The following is a 21311-nucleotide window of genomic DNA, read 5'->3' as shown; positions in this document are numbered from 1 at the left end:
GGATAACGACCGTGTCGTTGGCGCGGTGAAGGATGAAGGTCAGAAGGAGGCGGATCCTGCCGAACAGAATGTGCAGGATAACGACTTTATGGTTGACGCGACGAAGCATCAAGGAAAGAAAGAGGCGGATCCTGCCACACAGGAAGTGCAGGATAAAGACATTGTGGTTGGCGCGGATCCTGGGAACACGAATATCATCACCATCGCAGCACCGAAGCGTGCGGAAGATGGCATGGACGGTAATTTACGCCAGAAAGACATGCGTCTGCTGAGGTTCTCGAGAGCGAGATACTATCGAGAATCCGTTGTAGTGAATGCAAGGATGATAATCGTTACGTGGAATGCAGGAATAAAGCATCACCTGGAAGCTTTGAGCGAGGCGACGAGCCGCGGAGCGGTCTTATGAAGCTTTTCGGAAATTCATGGAATTTCGTGTTGCCCATTGGGATGCGCTGTGGGAGGAGTATAGAAAGCCCCGGTGGGCTCGTCTGCGAATGAATCTATACGGTGTGAAGCAGCGGGCGTTTGCGAATTGTTTCAATCAGTTGAGCGCCCTCAAGGAGGATGACCGTCAGAAGCTCGTAGAAGCGTATGGAGCAGGGCGCTGGAAGAACAGAAAAGGAACTACGCCAGCTCCAGCGACGAAGCTGCACAAGGAGTGCGCCCGGCGTCTCGTTACGATACCTGTGTATGAGTTCCGGACGTCCTATACATACCAGGAACTGGGCTGCACGCTTCAGAGGGTGGAGATGGAAAAGTGCCAGAAGAGCGCTGAGGAAATTGCAAAAGTACGGACCGCTGGCGGAGGAGCAACTGGAAAGGAAGGCGAAAGTTCAAGGGTTACTCGTATTGGTGAGTACAGCTCCCAACGGCACGAAATGTATGGAGTTCGTGAACCGAGATTTTCATGCCGCTATCAATATACGGAGATGTGCGGTGCTGGAGAAACGACCTCCAGACTGGACACAAGAGGATTTTGTTGGACAACCTCTCAAAGTTGAACTATATGAGAAAAAATGGAAGCAGACGTTGGTGGCCGGTCCAAAAAAACGGGGAGGCGTCTGCACGTCAGTTGGAGACCCCTTGCCTAGGGCGCGTTCGCCACTACTGTACACGGCCGGGGGCAACGTTTGTCTTTTGAGAGGCGTTCGGTGCGGGCGCGTCACGTCGCTTATTCAGAACGTATTTGCGAAGAGTACCTAGAGTATATGTGGTAATAGTTGATGCTTTTCGTGAAGATATTGCTGCCATGGCTGTAACAGGACTGATGTGACAGAAAATGTGGAAAATGGGCAACTCGAGTTCTTCTGTATTCGATACATCATCCGCTGCCTTGTCGTTTATCTATCTTCCGAGGGCCCTGTGTCCATTTATTAGCAACGGATCCGTTTACCAATTTGTTTGCAATGATATAGAACAAGATCAATTGTTTAGAATCGATACTGGCCGCTTCTAGAATGCCTCCAGCTGTGCTCAAGGTGCTGTGGTAATGCTTACATAGCGTACAGCTCGTCTCAGGATGTGACTGCCTGGCATGATGTGCCTCTGGACCGAGTAACGGTAACTGCGCATCTACGTCTTCACGGCTTACCACCACTTCGTTCTCGTTTTTTTCTAGTGTACAAGACATAAACATAATCCGGAAATCAGCACAACACTTCAGACGGTTTTATGGACGTAGCCTACGAGCAACGGTAGGCAACAGTGGTGAATATATCGAGAGGATGCCTCGACCGACAGAACAAGCTATAAGCACTTTCAATGTTAGAGCTATAAGTGCGCTGTGAGGCTGGCGGCCCTGCTTCCATTCGTGCCAAGCGGAGCCGGAGCCCGTATGCAGGCGTCACGAATACCAGCTTTTCCTCAAGAGGAATCGTATTTTGGTGAAATTTGCGGTTGTACGGATCGAGTCAAACTTGCTCCAGAACCTCTCCTCAGGACTAGAATGTGCTCAAGTACAACGAAACTAAAAAAACAGTTCCAGACGCTCTACTGCAGACATACTCGCTACATGCAACTCGGAAACCGTATTCCGACTACAAAGAGAAGAAAGGGTACCAAGATACCGCCATTACCACCAAGGCTATCATCGGGGGCAAGCTCATAGGCATAGGTAATCATTCCTTTACGTTCCAAAAGCAAATTCTGGTCCATTCTTTCCGTTCATCAGATCTCTGAATGTAAGTTCCCGAAGAGGACCTCAGATGACACTCCGCGCACAAATATCCACATTAACGCATTCGTTCATTCGTACTCTCGGGTCTTGTGAACATGAGTGGAATATTGTCGCAACAGAGGATCAGCATAGACGTGATCTAGACTGTGGGCAAATTAACAGTTGAAACGTTCGCTCACGCAGTCGGTGGAGCTGAAGATGTCGCTGATTCCGAGGCGCTCGCAGACGTCGACACAGAGGCTGAAACTGAAGCACTCGCTGATGCACTCGTTGATGCACTCGCAGACACCGTCGCAGAAGCTGTCGCAGAGACTGTTGCAGACACCGTCGCAGAGGGTGTCGCTGTCACAGCCACGGGACTCGGAGTCGGTGTTGGACTAATCACCACACATTGGTTGTTGATGCACTCCTCGTCAGCGCGGCAGCAACGCACCTTGTTCACAAGGTTATCCGAAGGGATCAGGTACGTCCCGCACTGCTTCGTAGGGTCCTTGCACACACAGAATGACGGCAGCAGCACCTGTTGTTGCTGCAGTTGTTGCAATTGCTGCTGCTGCTGCTGCTGCTGGTTGTTGTTGTTGCTGAACGGGTTGTACGTGCAGTTCTGCGTCTCGGCGTTGCAGCACTCCGGGCCACACGGAATATAGCTCGAGTTCGATACGTTGCCGGTCGTGCCGCTCAGCGAGTTCGACACATACCCGTAGGTCTGGCACACGTACTCGGTCATCGGCTGGAAGCACTCGTTGCTGAGCCCCAGGCAGCAACCAGCCTCCAGACACTGCTGCGGCGAGTAGCTCGTGCGCTGCGTCCCGTGCTGCTCTCCGTACAGAAGCGTGTTCAGCAGACGCACAAACTGGTTGTTGTTGATGTTATTGTTCAGCTGCTGGTTCTGATTCACCGCGTTCGTGCACGGCTGGCGCTCAAACTCGCCCACCGCGCACGTCTTCTCGGGCTGGAAGCAGTACGGGTTCGACGCAAAGTCGCTCTGCTGCTTGCCGTTCTGCACCCACTGGTTCTGCGCCTGCGAGTCGTAGCAGCAGCCCTGGGCATAGCACGTAAACTGGTTGATGCCCGCGTTGCCGCACGGCTGGCGCTGCGCTCCCGGTGACGGGCAGAGGGGAACCGGTGCCTGCACCTCCTGCAGCGCTACAGAGGCCTGCGGTGCATGGTTGATGTCGTAGTAGCACCAGGGTGCCAGGATGCCGTTCGCCGTTGGCTGCCAGCAGCATCCCGGTATCGCAGTGCACTCGTCGGGGTAGATGTAGCTCCAGCCGCAGGGGACGCGCTGCGTCACTGGAACAGCGCTGCAGGCCGCTGAGACGCTCTTCAGGGTGCACGCGTTCGTCTGGGAGTTAAAGCAGCACCCGACTTGCTCGCAAGCGTCCCGGTTTGTGTACTGGCCCGGAGAACCGCAGATTTCACTCGTGCAAACTGGTGTTGGCGTTGCACTCGGTGTCGGGGTTATAATAGCAAGTGTCGCACCAGAGGGTAGAATTGTAGAAAGCTGGTCGGTGAAAGTTTGAAGCACACTTTGCGCATCACTGGCGAGGGATGTGTCTCCTGAGATCTTAATCACATAGGTCACAACACTGCCGCCCGACGTGCGCACCAATGCTCGTTCCAGACGAGGATTGCTCTTGTCTAATGTGGTGGCGAGGCGCCTTGATGTGCCCGAACCGAAGACCGTGTCGCAGTTATCAGTCACGCTGACATTCACTACCAGGCCCGTGAAGCGAGCCTCGAGATCGTTCTGCAAATCCGTCGCCACGGCCAAACAAAGAGAAAGATTCTGAACGGATATCGCAATCGAGGTGGCAATCGTCGTCGGCACGATTGTTGGTGACGTTGTTGCAGTTGGAGTCATCGTCGGTGTCATCGTCACTGTCGTTGGAGACGCTGTTACAGTAATCGTTGGCGATGATGTAATTGTCGGAGTCATCGTCGCAATCGGTGTCGGAGTTGCCGTAGAAGTCGCCGTCGCAGTCGCAGTCGCAGTCGCAGTCGCAGTCGCAGTCGGTGTCGCAGTCGGTGTCGGTGTCGGTGTCGCAGTCGGTGTCGCAGTCGGTGTCGCAGTCGGTGTCGCAGTCGGTGTCGCAGTCGGTGTCGCAGTCGGTGTCGCAGTCGGTGTCGCAGTCGGTGTCGCAGTCGGTGTCGCAGTCGGTGTAGGTGTCGGTGTCGCAGTCGGTGTCGCAGTCGGTGTCGCAGTCGGTGTCGCAGTCGGTGTCGCAGTCGGTGTCGCAGTCGGTGTCGCAGTCGGTGTCGTAGTCGTAGTCGTAGCCGATGGAGGTGTCGGTGTCGGTGTCGGTGTCGGTGTCGTAGTCGTAGTCGTAGCCGATGGAGGTGTCGGTGTCGGTGTCGGTGTCGGTGTCGGTGTCGTAGCCGATGGAGGTGTCGGTGTCGGTGTCGGTGTCGTAGCCGATGGAGGTGTCGGTGTAGGTGTAGGTGTAGGTGTCGGTGTCGCAGTCGGTGTCGCAGTCGCAGTCGGTGTAGGTGTCACAGTCGCTGCCCGTACGAGAGACGCGAACACACTGCAAAGTATGAAACAAATAATAAATAGCGAAGGCTTCATCCGAAAGCCTTGACCTCCTGGGCGGCCTCTACGTATATTGCTCTCCAAAAATACCATGAGCGTAGCAAATCCTGATATTATACTTTGGAAACCTTTGTATAAAACTTCTTTTGATGGAAAATATTTAGTGTCGTGAACGAGAAAGAGCCCGTTCCCAGCCGTCCGTTGAACAACACCAACTCTAAAAAAATATTTACGTCCAGCAGCGGCAACGACAGAGCCCACGAGCGATTCAAATTCCCCCGCACCATGCCTCGAATCCGCGGCAATCGATGATCACGGCGAAGGAGAAACGGTTCGAGACGATCCCTGCAGGCGCGGTTTCGATTTCGCGTTTCGCGCCAAAAGCGATAGCGCAGGCGTGCCCCCGAGCGAGCTCTGTTTCTTTGCACTATGGGCTTGAGGCACGTGTCCTTCATCGATCGGCGTGGTGTCTCGCGAGGCGCACGCATCGCGCTCGGTAATCGCATCTGGGAGATCGGGGAATCAACTGACACGATGCGTATGCCTTCGTTGAAGGGAAACGCGATTGGGATCAGTAGCGTGTTGTTCATCTGTAAAAAGTTGTATTTCCGTTCAGGTCGTAGCCAAGTACAGGCTTTAAGTTCGTTTCTGTTTGAAACTTCAAACAAGTCTAGTCAAGTGTTTTTCGCAGTATATAACAGAAGGGTTCACAGAGCGTTGTTTTTCAAGAAAAAACTAAAAAACGGAAAGCTATGAAAAAGCAAGTCGACGCTCCTGGAGGGCCGGGGTCGCCGGCCGCTAGAGACAAACAAAAAGCAGTGCCGAGTCCAGAAGAAACAGGAGAGAAGAAGAACTGAAAGCGAGAGGCCCTACGTCGAAGGCGGCGGGAAAGATGACTGTAGAATGAGATGGAGGTGAAAATCTTTCTTCTTGGACACATCAAGGATCCGTACAGGGAAAAGTTGCGAGACGCTATCGAAAAACGTTTCGATTCGTACTCCAAGAGTATTTTCAAGGCGTCGTCAAGACTGATGCATTTGGCGAGGGAGATGTACGAAGACGTCGCGAACATGGAAACGGTCGAGATTCTGGACGAGTTATTCGACGAGACCTTTATTCGATACCTGATGCTTGGAACAGCGGAAACGCGGAGGGAAAATGTGCTAGTGCATGGCCTTTACGAAAAACATCCCCTCTACAGCTTCAACAGTACTCCATACAGGGGTGATTCGAATGTTTACATATAAGGGGCGACGAAGTACATCACGAAACTGGAGAGTCACGTGATCGTGAAACTCGAACGTTTCATGATACGCGCCGTTTTTGCACTCTACCCAGGCAGCTCTCTCAAATGAATATAGGCGACTATCAATGGCATAACGAAAGATCGCAAGCATGAAGATGAGGTCGAATTTGTCGACAAGAAGACGTCACGCAGGAGCACGAATGAAGCATCTGTGATCCGTGCGGCTATACAAGAGCGCCGTGCAATCTTGGGGCTGGTGAATCCAACAGAAAAGATATCAGAGTTGAAAAAGGATCAGGGGAGATACTATCGCATCGTCGTACGGTATTCTGTGTTCTTGGACCCGGAGCTCGAACGCGAAGCGGAGATGAACCTGAGCGAAAAGACAAATGAAGAGTAGGAGAGACGGAAGGCTTTCCTAATGGGTAAGCGCTTCAACGTGGTTCCAATGTGCAGCATCAAGTCACGTTTCGTGAATATCGATTCGGACGTGTTTTACGGCATCATGAAGGAGATCAGTCCAGTGTTCACTGTTAGCAGGGATGACTTCACCGGTGAAAACCGGGCGACGTACTTGAAGAACATCTTCAATTTCAAACGGCTCAAAGTGAGAAGCCAAAAGGTATTCACTGCGTTGATCGAGACCGATGGAGTAACCTTGTATGTACACTATCGGCGCTTGAAAGTGGACCGTCCGATTGTGCCTTTCGCTTCGCCCTCTGCGAAGCATTAAAAAATCAAAGAAGCGGATCCTGCGACACAGGAGGTGCAGGATGACGACTTTGTCGCTGACGCGGTGAAGGATGAAAAAGAGAAAGAGGCGGAACCTGTGATGCAGAAAGTGCAGGATAACGACCGTGTCGTTGGCGCGGTGAAGGATGAAGGTCAGAAGGAGGCGGATCCTGCCGAACAGAATGTGCAGGATAACGACTTTATGGTTGACGCGACGAAGCATCAAGGAAAGAAAGAGGCGGATCCTGCCACACAGGAAGTGCAGGATAAAGACATTGTGGTTGGCGCGGATCCTGGGAACACGAATATCATCACCATCGCAGCACCGAAGCGTGCGGAAGATGGCATGGACGGTAATTTACGCCAGAAAGACATGCGTCTGCTGAGGTTCTCGAGAGCGAGATACTATCGAGAATCCGTTGTAGTGAATGCAAGGATGATAATCGTTACGTGGAATGCAGGAATAAAGCATCACCTGGAAGCTTTGAGCGAGGCGACGAGCCGCGGAGCGGTCTGTGAAGCTTTTCGGAAATTCATGGAATTTCGTGTTGCCCATTGGGATGCGCTGTGGGAGGAGTATAGAAAGCCCCGGTGGGCTCGTCTGCGAATGAATCTATACGGTGTGAAGCAGCGGGCGTTTGCGAATTGTTTCAATCAGTTGAGCGCCCTCAAGGAGGATGACCGTCAGAAGCTCGTAGAAGCGTATGGAGCAAGGCACTGGAAGAACAGAAAAGGAACTACGCCAGCTCCAGCGACGAAGCTGTACAAGGAGTGCGCCCGGCGTCTCGTTACGATACCTGTATATGAGTTCCGGACGTCCTATACATACCAGGAACTGGGCTGCACGCTTCAGAGGGTGGAGATGGAAAAGTGCCAGAAGAGCGCTGAGGAAATTGCAAAAGTACGGACCGCTGGCGGAGGAGCAACTGGAAAGGAAGGCGAAAGTTCAAGGGTTACTCGTATTGGTGAGTACAGCTCCCAACGGCACGAAATGTATGGAGTTCGTGAACCGAGATTTTCATGCCGCTATCAATATACGGAGATGTGCGGTGCTGGAGAAACGACCTCCAGACTGGACACAAGAGGATTTTATTGGACAACCTCTCAAAGTCGATCTATATGAGAAAAAATGGAAGCAGACGTTGGTGGCCGGTCCAAAAAAACGGGGAGGCGTCTGCACGTCAGTTGGAGACCCCTTGCCTAGGGCGCGTTCGCCACTACTGTACACGGCCGGGGGCAACGTTTGTCTTTGGAAAGATGTTTTGTGTTGGTGCGAGTGTCCACCCAGGGTACGTTTCAGAGGTTTGTACGGGTGAGCGCTTCGGTCATTGTCGCCTGGCACCGGTGCTGCTTCACTCGAAAAGTAACGAACGGCCGCGACGCTCGCTCTTGAGTGCTAGAAGGCGTCAGCTCCCTCGGCCTGGAGGCACTGGAGCCGTTATGGGTGTTAAGGCTGACGTAAATGAAGGAAACGGGCACTCGGTGAACAGCGCTCTGAGAGCAACGGGCCGTCGTGACTTCGACTCTACTTTGAGCGCTGACCCCACTACGAATGTAGGTGGTGTTTTCGAGGAATGTTTAAGGAGTGTTCAACCGCTCCTACCGTTGCCGCCAGGTTTTCGGCAAGAAGATTACTTGTTTGAAAGATTCCGTTGTACGTACTGGGCGAAACCTGCAGCTCCGCCGGCGTCACCGGCAAGGCCTGCTGTGATATGCATTCACGGTTTCGGTGCTGGGGCATTTCACTGGCAGAAGATGCTCAACATCATTTCGGAGGCGGGCTACGACGCGTATGCGCTGGATTTGCTGGGCTTTGGTGATGCTGATATGCCACCACCGCTGTTCACGACGCAAGGCGACGGCAAAGTTGGCTCTCCGACATTTTCGTACACGTTTGAAAGCTGGGCACAGCAGATCCTTCATTTCATCAATACTGTTGTGGTGACCGCGTCAGATACCGGGATTTCGCAACAGCGTGATGTTGTTCTCGTTGCAAATTCAATCGGTTGTGTTGCCGCACTTCAAGCTGCTTGCGACATGCTGCGCCAGTCAGTAGAGCATCCTGGTATGCAGGGCACGCGTATTCGGGCAGTTATGTGTCTGAATCCGTCTCTTCGCCAGCTGCACTATAAGAAACGACGGGGTCTGCGCGTCTGGACGACTCCATTAGCGTTGCGCGTATTGGGATTTCGTCCCGTGGCGAAGTTTTTCTTCTCTCTGGTATCTCGGCCAGCGACGCTCCGCAGGTTACTCTGCTCAGCCTACGCTGTTGATGGCCCTGAGGCGGACCAGATCATCAGTACCGAGCTCGTAGAGCGGATTCGGGCCCCAAGCAGGCGCCCCGGTGCTCTGGATGTATTTCTAGCGTTCACGTCGTATGATCGCGGCCCGCTGGCAGAGGAGCTCGTCGAAAGCATTGCACAGATGGCTGCAACTGCTCGAAAAGATCCGCCCGCAATCTGGGTCCTCTGGGGAGAGCGTGATCCGTGGGAACCTTTCGCCCTCGGACGAGAGCTGTTTGCACGCAATCCACATGTGGATCGATTTGTTGCTCTGAAAGCTGTCGGTCATTGCCCGCACGACCAGGATCCGAACACGGTGTGGCGATATGTGTCGGAAATGCTGGAATCAGTTGAGCGTGAGCGGTAGCCGCCGAAAATACGATTCAGAATGATGACGACTCAGCCGTGCACGAGCCGAATCTTAGCGGAAACGACAGTCTTTGAGCTTGCGAACACTTTGCGGAGGCTTTTCATGATCGCAAGCTGGAATTAGGGTTTGGAGTAGCCTTGAATGGAAATCGCCGCTCGATTCATGCACATGACGCATACGTTGCCTCAGATCGAGGATCACAAGAGACGCTTTCACGCGCGGCCTTGGACTGTAAAGCTGCCACAATGCACAGATACACCGCCAAAGTGATCTGAATATTACCGCTGTTGATGATGGTAGACTCGTCGTACAGCGCGCGCTCATATGTAGTCGTCGTTTCCAGCGGATGATCTGACGTCATAGCGCATCGATCGTGTCGGAGTGTTTTCGCTTGGTATAATCTCTCAGCTCAATTGCGTGATACCCCCAGGTGCGTGTAGTCAAATTCTCTCTCGCGAGTTGATAGCAGACGTGGTCGAATTGCGTTTATTTGAGGAAAAACACCGAGGGAGAGGTGTGAAGACGGAAGTCTGGGATTCTGGAGGGCCGCCATTGCCAGGTACCGGTGAAAATAGAAAAATTTCTCTTCTCGTCGACCATCGAGAGAAGACCAGCAATGAACCAAGCAGAAGAAGAAGGTGACAAGACTGTCGTGGAACAGAAGGCGCGAGTGCCAGGACTGCTCGCAATGATGAGTTTAGCAAGAGGCAGTGGACGTATGGAGTTCGTGAACCGAGACCTGAACGCAGCAATCAATATGAGGAGATGTGCGGTGCTGGAGAGAAGACCTCCAGAGTGGACAAGAGAGAATTTTAAGGGACAACCGCTCAAAGTGGAACTATATTAAAAAAAAAAGTTGGAATCAGTTGTGGGTGGCCGGTCCAAACCGGCGGGGAGGCGTCTGCACGTCAGTTGGGGACGTCTTGTCCATAGCGAGTTTCTCGCCACAACTGTCCACCGCTGACGGCGACAACGTTTTGCTTCAGAACGGCGTTTGGTGCGTGGCCGTCGTCCGGTTCTGTTACTCGTCGAGCAACGTATCACTTGCTTGACACCAACTCAATTCGATGCTCGAAGAAGCGCTGTATCGATTTCTTGCGAGCAAGGTCGGTACGTTTATTCGAGGTGGACTAGATCGGGAGCAAGTCCTAATCGCTTTAGGGCAGCGGGGCTACTTTGAGGTTCACGATCTCGAACTCGAAACCGGTGCGGTCGAGCGCTATTGGCGTCAAGATCTCGGAATCAAAGAACTTCAACTCCAACGGGCTGGCCTAGGCACGCTATCCATCCAAGCGCGGTGGAATGGAATCATCAGCATCAGCATCGCAGACGTGTACCTGGAGCTGTGCTGGTATCCGGGTGAAGCCCCCAGTAACAACGCTGACTCGTTTCAGACCACTCGAGCGGAACTTCTCCGCCTAGACGACGAGGAGCAGCGTCAGAGTCTCGAGTCTTGGGCTCGGACACTTGCGACACGAGAGCAGCAGCTCTCGCAAGAGACGCTGCCTGCGTCCAGCAAGCACAACGGTGCCTCGACAGGAGGCGCTCGAGACGGCGGCTGGCTGCAGACATTTGCTGGAAGAGCCACTGCATTTCTGCTTCGTCGTCTACAGTTGCAGATAGAACGGGTGCATATTCATGTCGACTTCATCGCTGTCGAACCGGAAACAAACCTGCTCGAAGGGAGGCGGTCTCAAGGCACACGAAAGAGCAGTTGCGGATTGATGCTCCGGCAACTCAGCCTGATCGATAGCAATGCCGCTGCTTCTGATAAGTCGACAGACCCCGATTATCGTCATGAATGGCGACCTCATCTGGATCATCCTACCCAGAATGAGGCCGCGACCTCACCCAGGATGCGCTTGATCCTCGATCGACAGTTACGGGTGCATGGTCTGGCCTGCTACCTGACACCAATGAGGAGCCAGCATCGCTCGCAGTCGACGCCAGCGGATGCCGCATTCACAGCCTTAGCGGGAGAATCTTTGTCGGAGCACTATGAGCGTTTCGCGAAGATCATGGAACCCTTTCTTTTGTGCAGGCCCAGCTATGGGTATGTCGGACTACGAATAGAGCGACCGTACCCAAGCACCTTGGCGACGGATACAGAAGCGCCCCACGATTCGTCTGGCCAGTCGACGAGCGACAGCACCACCAGAGTCTCACTCTGTCTCGGTGTTGAACGCTGGTGTTTGCAACTGCAACAGTCTCAGGTAGAGACGGTGACGGCACTGAAGAGCTACGCAACCTGGTTGGGATGGCGACGACGCTCAGACTTGTTGGTGCTCATGAACGCCCCCGAACCTTATCTGTGGATGTTTGGGAATCGCTATCGCTCACGATATCTGAACTGGATGCCTCCTCCGGAGGAGCGGCAATCCGCAGAGCTTCCGCGCGATATCCAGGCCCTAGAGGCGACAGAGCAGCAGCACCCGAGTAGGGCGCGAAACCGTTGGAAATTTGCGCTTCTTTGTGTTCGAGCATTTGTATCCAGTTTGTATCGTCCATTCGTGCTCGAGGATCTTGGTGCTTGGCATCGACGCAAAGAACGCTACATATCGCTCTACACGCGAGTGAAACTGGAAACTGATGACCGCACCCAAGCATCCACTGGTACACGGGAAGCTCTGGCACTCTCTCTTGCCAACGATCCAGCGGACTTGGAAGAGGCAGTCGCAGCTCTGGAGCAACAGTTAAGCATCGATGAAATCCGCTACTTTCGGAGTCTGGCAATACAACGATACCACAGGGCGCTTGAACGTGACCCCAGCAGACGAGCACCACTGCAGCCTAACGCCGAAAGGCCTCAGTATACACCAGGAGCGAACACCAAACGCAGCATCGTTGATCAAGGTCGAGCTGTTTCCGCAGTCGTTGGCTCCGCTGAAGACGCCAGCGGGACAGCAGAAACAGCTCGAACTGGGGCCACAGCGTCGACCGGCTGGCTGGGCTGGATCTCCACCACACTCGGCTGGAGCTCAGCGCCACCTGCGACAAAGGATTCAGCGTCTGGTGTGGACGTCACATCGGGAATACCGACGCCAACTGCTAGGTCGACTGCTGCTCCTGCTGCTCGCGAAGAGCGTCACACCGCAGTGGAGCGGATTTGGCCCGCAACTACTGACACTTTGTGTCAACCATCCGAGCACCAGCCTCAGGCTGATGCGCGCTCTGCTCGGCTAGACTCGGAGCAGCGCGAGGAATCCAAAATCGTCGTTGAGCCGGCTAGCTTGGCGCAGGAGCTCGGTGAACGTTTTCAAGGCTTTGTACAGGAGCACGTGGATGAGCAAGTCACCGATTTGGAGTCTACGCTCCAGCAGATTCAGTGGAAACCAGATGCTGCAGGTCTCCGCATCGAATTGCGGATCGACGATACCCAGATGAGCCTGCAGCTTTCAGATCGAAGGCCTTTCGCCGACATCCAACTCCGACATCTGCATCTGCTTTTGGAGAGGACACCCAATCGCACGTGCATCTCGCTACAAACGGGTGATGTTGTTGTGCAGGCGCGTGAGCACCTACACGACGACCTTTATCCAGTAGTCTTTGTCGACGCAAGCACCGACGCATCGTCAGGAGCACTGTTGCGCCTCGCCTATGAGCACCAGCATCCAATACGCAACACCAGTTGGTCTGGCGATGCGACAGCGTTGACGGCACCAGCGCGTTCACATGTTGAAACGCGACATCGGATGAGCGTACGCAGCAGGCCGCTGGTTCTGCTGCTATCGCCGGCACTCGTTCGACATGTACTTGCCTTTGGCAGACGACAGAACATACCCTGGCGCGTTTGGATGCAGGAAGCCAAGGCACAGTTCGCTGCGTATCGCACGTCGATCGCTGCAGCGTTGCCGGATAGTGAAACGCTGTTGGAGGCGGCGAGCACCCTGGACCTGGATATCATGGTGTCGGCGCCGCGCATCTACGTAGTTGCTAACTTAGCCAAGGGCTTGGGGCTTATACGTGAACGCGCTTCGCCCACCAGTAGCGAGGCAACGGCACCGGTGACATCACCGCGGCATCGTTGGATACATGTCATTGAGCGACTGCGTCGTGGCACCCGCTTGGATGCATTCGCTGTGCAGGTTCAGCTGGGGAGGCTTTCACTTCGGAGCGGCACTTGCTGCCAGCTGCGCGACCCGTTGCGCCTCTTCAGCGACCTCGATCGAGTTCAACAGCGGTTGGCATTAAAGCATCGCTCAGGTGGATGTGCTGCAGCGTCCAGCACGGGCACGAGCAGCCGGGCGATGCCCGAGAACCTGGCTGCTTCGCATCAGCCGCCTCTCCTGTACGACATTGCTGTTCAGCAGCTGAGCATGAGCCTTGAACTGGACGCGGATGCAGCGGCACTGTTCGGGTGTGCCAGCGTTCCTATTCTGCTTCCTTGTGGTGGCTCTGCGCATCTTGCGCTGGCGTATGCGGCACCAGCTGGAAGTGTTTGGGGCAGCGCAGCGGCAACAGCCGAGGCCTCCTCCTCCTACTCGACGCACTTCAGTTCGTCGACGACGGCATCCGTGCGACTGGGCTGCCTCATCGAGATATCCGATATCGAGCTGCATTTGACTGCGGCTTTATGGCAGTACGCAGCTTGCTGGCAGCGCTGGTGGAGCCTCCATCAGGCAGCACGTCGTGTAGGGCGCGGCGCAGTCGCGGTATCGCCCAAAGTATCCACGTTATCGACGGGAGCTGAGATGCCAACACGTTCCCGGGCGAGTCAACGAGATGAAAAAGTTCCCGGGCGTTCATCGCGCAAACCTATATGCCCCGGAAACAAGTCACCCGCTGCCGGTACCACTGATGCTACTGCTGCCACAGCTGCTGCTGATGCTGCTGATGATGCTGCTGATGCTGCTGCTGATGCTGCTGCTGATGATGCTGCTGATGATGCTGCTGCTGCTACGAGCACGCGGACGTGGCAAGAAACGTCGCCCGCAGACGCCCCTCGCTCTGTGTCGTGGACCAAGACAGAGACCTCGCTGCTGCTGGAGATGCACTGGAGAGGTGCCCATACCAAGGTGGTGCTGTGCTCGCCAACGGATCCGCCAGCTCAGCTTGTATTGGCGTCAGCTGGTCTCGATGCTGCACTGGGGTTGGCGTACGCAGGCACTGCACCGATTCAGTGGAGACTTTCGTTTGCTGCGGATGCTCCCGAGGCATTCGTCCGTCAACGCATTGCGGATCATAAGCCGCTTGTGCTCCTATCCCCGTGCTCTGTTGGCGTGCGCATCCATGGCCACTATACGGCAGTAGCAGCATCGCGAGGAGCGCCTCTGCTCTCGGTGCAGGTTGAGCTGCAGACTTCCGCATTTGACGCCATATTCTGCCGCCAAGACATGGACCTGTGGCGGAGTTGGCTGCACCGCTGGTCGACGAGGCTCAATGCACCAGCGTATCCAGAGTTAGGTGATGTTCTATGCGACGAGGCAGGTGCGGGTACCGGCAGCGCGTCCGCTCCCAAAGGTCATCGTGAGGCAACAGCGGTAACAAGTACAGCAGCAGCACCGGGGCATACACCTGCATCGCATACGCTGGTCCCAGATACGAATGCTGCTGAAGGTACTGGGACCGGCTCGTTCAGTGCAATGCCGGCAGGTTCGGGCGCCTTTCGCCTGCGGTCCAGTGCGCAAGCCGGGGTCAGCAGCGTGCCTTTGCTCTGGGACGCTCTTGCTGCAGTGCTGGGGGGTGCGCTGGGCGCTCCAGCACCCTCCGCACTGAGTCATCGGCGCCGCAGTGGCACCCAGCGTCACTTGTCCAGGGCAGTACCTGGCCAGCAGCAGCAGCAGCAGCAGCAGCGATCCAGCTTTGGTAACCAGCGGCCTGTGTTCTCGCCCAGAAAATGCCCAGCTCCTGGCATGAGTCCGCAGCCGGGTACGCTGATCACGCTCTGGGATAGCGCTACGCAGTTGCCGTGTGTCCTCCAGGCGGATGCCTCCATACCCATATACGTTTTGGCGCTGGCGAGCACCGATGCCCCGCCTTATTCGGCAGCTAGCACGGCGTACAGCACGTTCCTGGTCAAGCGCACTGATCCCGATGACGAGACGCTCTTTAGTCTCCTGGCCTGGTGCCCCGACGATAGCGAAGGTCCCTCAGGAGTGCTGCGACCCGTCTCTGTGCTCCCGTATCCAGCCACAGAGGCGAGTGCTCTTCAACGCCAGGCAAACCCGATCCCCGCAGGCGTGCCCGGGTCTTCAGCTGAACCTCCTGGGCGGCGTCGAAGCACCTCCTCTCTGAGACGCGCAGGGACCTCGGTGGAGTCAGCACGCGCTAGTGCTGGTGACTCTACGCCGCGCATCGGTTGCCTGGGGCGCTTTTCAGGGCACCCTGATAACACCGCTCCACCTACGAGCATGTCAGACGCCGGTGTTTCCGTTGGTGAACCGATTATCTGGCGAGCGTGCTTTGTCTCACCGGATGGATTTTGCCTCATGAATGCACATACCGGTAAGTTTCTGAGTTGGAACCTCCAAGGTCAAGCGATCGAAACCAGTCTACCAGAGACCGTCTTGCTGCTAGGCGCACCGTGGCAAGCGAATGCAAGTGCGCGGAAAGCGGAGATGACACCAGAAACAGCACCTGCTGCGTTTTCCCAGACCGGCATGGAGACGGCAGTTTCCTTGCAGGTGCGCGTGACGAGTGCTGGCGTGCTAGTGCGTCTGACGGATAGCCCGTTAACCGGCAACGGCAACGGCAACGGCAACGGCAACGGTAGCAGTAGCGGTGGGGTGCTCCCCCTGGTGGCGCTGACCATGAGCCAACTCGCCTTGGTTTATCAGGTCACTGACACATACCAGGAGCTGCAGACGCAGTGCACGTTCGCCGTCGACGCCTACGATGGTGGACAGGATCGGTATGAGCCACGGTTGCACCCGTTTCGACTGCAGTTGCGTCTGCATGAGCATCGACCCTCTGGCTTGCTTCGGATATGGTTGAGTCCGCTGCATCGGGAGCCTGTTCGGATTCAAGGCTCCGAGCAGGATGCACTCGAGCTCGCGCTGCTCTGGGAGTATCTCACCGGTCGACGAGCGCATCTGCCGACAGTGTACCAGCGAGCGTATCGATTCTCCAATGAGACGGATGCGGACCTTGAGATCATCATCCCTAGCAACAATGGTGCGCTTATGCCGGCATCCGGCAACCAGAAGAGCGGTGACAAAGCACACGGGCCAGATGCGGTGCACCAGATGCCTTCAGCGCCTGCAGCTGGCAAGAAAAGCGCTCCGGAGCGCCCAGCAACGAGCACAACGCCCGAGGAGCATCCAGCACGCCTTGGAGCTTCAGGATTCTGTGTCGCTGCGGGAACGGTGCATGCGGTGCTTCCGGTGCAATCCAGCTGGGCACCAAACGCGCTCCGGCGGATCCAGTCAAGAGCTCAGGGCTCGACCCAGGTCACGAGTTCGAGTGCCTCTATGAAGACGCTGCAACTGGGCGTTCGAGCGCTCTCCATCGAAGGCGATACGCCTACGTGGTTCTCTTGGACTCGAGCTGGCGACGCGCTCGTCGCGAGTGAGGCTTCAGCAACAGAAACTTCTGCAAGGTCGCTCATTGGGAATCGACCCAGCGTCGCTGCAGCTTTGCCAGGGACACGGTCAGCAGCAGCAGTGACGTCAACTGCAAGCAGCAGTACCAGCAGTAGCAAAAGCGGCGACGCTAGAACAGTCGCACAGCTGTCAGCGACATCTGCGCACCCACTTGATGCGCAACAGTGCACAACCGTACCTCCTTGCTCAGCACAGCTGCTGTGGGAGCGACTCCACTGGCGAGTGACGCGATGCCGAACGGGCTGGCACTTCTGCCTTCAGGCGCCTATAACCGTACACAATGCCTGTGCGCATACGACGCTGCGTCTGCGCTGTCTAGGGCAGACGAGCAGTCGTATGCCTCGTACCACTACCACTACTCGTAGTAGTAGTAGTAGTAGTGGTAGTAGTGTTGGTGGTAGAGGTAGCAGTGGACGGGATTTGTCGCTGGTGCTGGAGACTTTCCATCGGCTACCGCCACAGAAGAGTATCCGCATTGGCGCCCTTGCCGATATTAGAGCACTGGCAGTCGCTTTTGAGGAGACGCTGACTGACTCCGGTGCGAACCCTGCCAGCGCAGATGCTACGGTGTGGTGTGAGAGCTTCTCAGTGCAGGCAGCAGCGATGCGAGCACTGTACGGCGAGGCGGTAACGGTCGCTCACATGGTGCACTGGTGCGATAACCGCGTACTCCGGGTATCCCGACACATCCACGAAGACGGCAGCCTGGAGGTGTGGTTAGCACCGGTTCTGGAATTTCGAAACCTGCTTCCGGTTCCGGCCTTGATCACAATCAACGAACAGATCGTGTGCCTGGAGCCTCGCTCGCGCCAAGAGCTCTTTCGCTTCCCCGCGGATGGTCGTTGTGAACTTGCAGCAAGCATCGGGGAGGCGCTGCTGCTCGAACAACGTCAACCTGTAGCGCGCTTTCAGTTGAGTGATCGCGAACACGTCGAGCCGCTCCGCCAGACACCCACAGCATCCACAGTGGCACTCTTTTCGCAACTGCTCGATACCCGTTATGGCTACGTCGAAGCGTCCTGTTATCTTGGGCGTTTGACGCGGAATGCAACATTACTGATCACAGCGGTCTATACTGTGTTCAATATGGTACCTGGATTGACCGTTCAGATCCAGGAAAGTGGCCAGATGCCGGAGTTCGAGCGATACCAGCCGCATCCGGTGATGCTGGAACCCCAACAGGCGGGATTTCTGCGGACGCCCTGTTGCCGCCTGTTTGGGTGGCGCGAACCTGTTCGTCTGGAGCTGGTGACCGCACAGGGTTACTTTCTGCGGCTCCAAGGTATACCTCTGGTGCTCTCGTTTGCGTCCAGTTACGAAGCGGAACAACTGGAACGCGCCCGGTGGTATGAAGATGTGGAGGGGGTGCCCGTGAAAGCCCCGCGCAACCGCCGCAGCACTTTTGATAACACCAGTGGCATCGGTAGAGCCCGTGTGTTTGCACTTCGTCCCGAGCTGGTGCTGGTGAATGAGTTGACGGACACCAAGCTCCTGGTACGTCGGTCGCACTCGCCAGTCGATACCGACGACGCGGCATCCACGCTGGAGATAGCACCTGGCGGCCTGCAACCATTCCTGTTCCCGGTGTACGCAGGTCGCGATATCGAGGGTAACGCGATCACACGGGAGAAGGCACCTGCAGATAGTGCTGCATTGCAGATTCGTCTAGCTCGAAAGCCGCTCGAGCGACAACAGCAACAACGTTGCACAGATGCGGGCGTCTCGCCTGCAGGCAGCAAGTCGCTCGAGTCGTCACCGCGCGTTGAAACACCACTCGTTTGGTCTGGTGTCTTGCCGTTGGCGATTACGGGAAGCTTTGTGGTGGATGTCGCTGACGGCCTACCCGGATACCTAACCGTACAAGCTTTTCTAGAGCGGAATGGTTGTCAAGTGATACGGTTTCAGAAGACGCCGGCAAACGCTGTACCCTTCCGGCTGGTGAATGAGACTCCAGGCCTGCTCTGCTTTACACAGGCGAAGGATCGTGTTCAGGCGCTGCAGCTGTTAGCAGACCAGCGGCAGCGGTTGACCTGGGCACCACCACGAACATCCGTCGGATTCGCTTTCTGTGAGCCGCTTGCGGAGCATACGCTCTGTGTGATGCGCATAGACGCGGATCCTGTGCAATGTTTCTTCCTACCGAGTCTGGAGGCGGCCTTCTTGGATGCTTCCGAGGAGGATCCGGATACGATGGCGGTGCCGGTGCCGGTGCCGGTGCCGGATCCTGCTGCTGACGTTCACGATAACGCCAGCGACAACGAGGATGCCTGGATAGGCTCGCAACGATCCATGCTGCAGCCGGAGTTGCAGCAACAGGCCTGGCAGCGTCGTCTGGTTGCGGATACAACGGGCACTGGGGCACCTCCCGCGGTGCTTTGGGTGCAGATGCGCGCAACACCGACGCAGCGCGTGTTGGTGTTCCGGGCCGACTCGACAGCGGACGCTGCTGAGGTACCCATTTCCGAGGCATTCGGTGGTGAGGAGGCGCCGGTGCTGGCCCCGGTGGGCATCCAGCGCCTTCATCTGTTTGTGCTGGTGCCGGAACTAGCCATCCAGGTGCACGCTACTGCGGCTGCCGGTGGTGCCCGATGCCAAATTCTCCTGAACAACTTGCAGCTAGCGGCTGACGTGGATGTAGGGATGCACACACGCACCCATGTGCAGGTGTCGTTGCAACGAATCGAGTTGCGCAATGAGGAGCCCACAACGCCATTTCCGGTGGTGTTGCACAGCGGGGCCACTGCCGCCACTGGTGAAGACAAGAGCGCAGCGTCAGCAGAACTCATGGCTTTGGAGGCGGAACTCGTCCTTCGTCAGCGTTTTGGAGAGCGCGAGTGCGCGCCGCTGCGAGTTCTGGTCGCTGGGGTTCAGCTCCAACTGGATGCGGTACTGATGGCGCAGCTGGCTGCTTTGGCTACGGCCTGTGCACACGACTGGGCTGTGCACCATGACGCAGCGTCGGAATCGACATCTGGTGATACCGCAGATGCTGCAAGCGACCGCTCAGGCCGCTCACCGATCGACGACCTTGTCTGGATGCCCAAGGCCGGTGCTGGCTCGCCACCACGTGACGGAAGTCGAGGCATCAGTTGGTTGGTACTTGCGTACCTGCAGCTGACACCCGTGGAGGTGCTCTTATCGTTCCAACGCGGACGGCAAACACAGATCTCTGAAGCGCAGCTCGAGGCTGCATCGCTGTTGGCACGAGCCGCATACCTCTCTACGTTGGAACGCTTTGCGAGCATCCCGTCCATCGATCAGGCGAGTCTCCAGCTGGCAGGTTTGGAGCTGCGTCGGCACGCGCTCGCAAGTCCCGATGAGTTATCGGCAATGGTGTGGACGCGCTGGACGCGCAGTATCCTCAACCAATGGTACAAGCTGTTGGGCTCCCTCGACGTCATTGGTGCACCATTGACGGCTACAAGATCGCCGGTTACGCACCTCAAGGAGATGTACAGCAACCTTATGGCGGGACGCAGCACCGCTCGCCGGTTCTCCTACGGAGCCTACAGCGCGGTATCGGCGGCGGAACGGGTCAGTGTGGAGACAGGGAAGCGCGTTGTTGCGCAGCCAGCAGCAGGCGCCATGGCTCGCACCGCGGGAGCGCTTGGACTACGCCTTCTGGCGCGTGGCCTCAGGAGACTCGGCTCAGGTAAGACGGCATCACCACGAGCGCGGCATTTGGTGCGGACGCAGACGCATCCCGGCGGTATCGCCACAGAGCCGTCGAAAGCGAGCACCGAAACGACGCTGCTGGACGATGAGCCGGTAGCTGCGACCATTAGCGCCACGATCGATGCCACTGTGCCAGCGGCAGACTCGGATTCGCTTATTCAGTGGGATGACGACGAATCTGGAACAGAAGAAGCAGCGACGTTGGCCTTGCAGTCGTTCGCCCACAATGCCGTCGAAGCATTATCATCACCATCATGCGTAGATGCGGATCTACGAAAGCTGCTGCTGTATCCGGACTCGTGAACGTTGCCTGCGGCAGCACGCAACGCAGGTATGCCGGGTCATGAGACCTCCGTGGCGTATGTGACTCGCTGCCTGCAATACAGAGGCATCTGAAGGGTCCGCCTCCAATAGTCTCTGTCAGCCGGAGGCAGGTGAATGTGCCCCGGGCCTGTGTGCGAGCGTCATCCGGCTGCGTCGTGTAGAGTCAGTGTGGATGCTTCCGTTTCGTAGGTGCCGGCTCATGCCCCGCAACCTGCACACACGATAGGTATTCCGGGTACTCGTTGGCTTGCAGGTCTGCGGATGCGGTGCTCTTTTGCACCGCTGTAGCCCGGGACGCCACCTAGCGTGCATCGTCGAAGGTGCCTGGCCCTCATGTGTCGAACTTGGATCATTACCGGCAACCGGATATGATGGCTCGTCGTCAGTCTTGAGCTCTGGTGCTGGCTGCGAGTGCACCAGTACACCCAGAAG

At 56.3% G+C, this 21311-nt stretch overlaps 3 protein-coding genes and 1 non-coding gene across 4 annotated transcripts, besides 2 other annotated features; 3 read left to right on the top strand and 1 right to left on the bottom strand.

Moving 5' to 3' along the window:
• Positions 1-1150: part of a sequence feature (repetitive element) that runs on past the window's edge.
• A 1201-nt stretch (positions 1151-2351) lies between these two features.
• On the bottom strand, positions 2352-4802 carry CYME_CMC186C (similar to trefoil factor; the record flags this gene model as incomplete). Its single annotated transcript, XM_005535328.1, has 1 exon — positions 2352-4802. One exon carries the CDS (start codon positions 4800-4802, stop codon positions 2352-2354), a length of 2451 nt encoding a protein of 816 aa, XP_005535385.1.
• CYME_CMC185T lies at positions 2714-4817 on the top strand. Its single transcript, XR_002461222.1, has one exon. It is a non-coding gene; the product is annotated as a hypothetical transcript (transcript).
• A 332-nt stretch (positions 4818-5149) lies between these two features.
• Positions 5150-7690: a sequence feature (repetitive element).
• Positions 7691-7707: 17 nt separating this feature from the next.
• Positions 7708-9336, top strand: CYME_CMC183C (hypothetical protein, conserved; the record flags this gene model as incomplete). Its single annotated transcript, XM_005535327.1, has 1 exon — positions 7708-9336. One exon carries the CDS (start codon positions 7708-7710, stop codon positions 9334-9336), a length of 1629 nt encoding a protein of 542 aa, XP_005535384.1.
• A 1070-nt stretch (positions 9337-10406) lies between these two features.
• CYME_CMC182C (hypothetical protein) lies at positions 10407-20858 on the top strand (the record flags this gene model as incomplete). The annotated part of the gene is made up of 1 exon (XM_005535326.1): positions 10407-20858. The coding sequence occupies one exon, from the start codon at positions 10407-10409 to the stop codon at positions 20856-20858; it is 10452 nt and encodes a 3483-aa protein (XP_005535383.1).
• Positions 20859-21311: the final 453 nt, after the last annotated feature.

This window comes from Cyanidioschyzon merolae, chromosome 3, assembly GCF_000091205.1.
Source record: "Cyanidioschyzon merolae strain 10D DNA, chromosome 3, complete genome".
In the NCBI taxonomy this organism is placed as follows: Eukaryota; Rhodophyta; class Bangiophyceae; order Cyanidiales; family Cyanidiaceae; genus Cyanidioschyzon; species Cyanidioschyzon merolae.
This window is presented reverse-complemented; position numbering and strand designations above follow the sequence as displayed.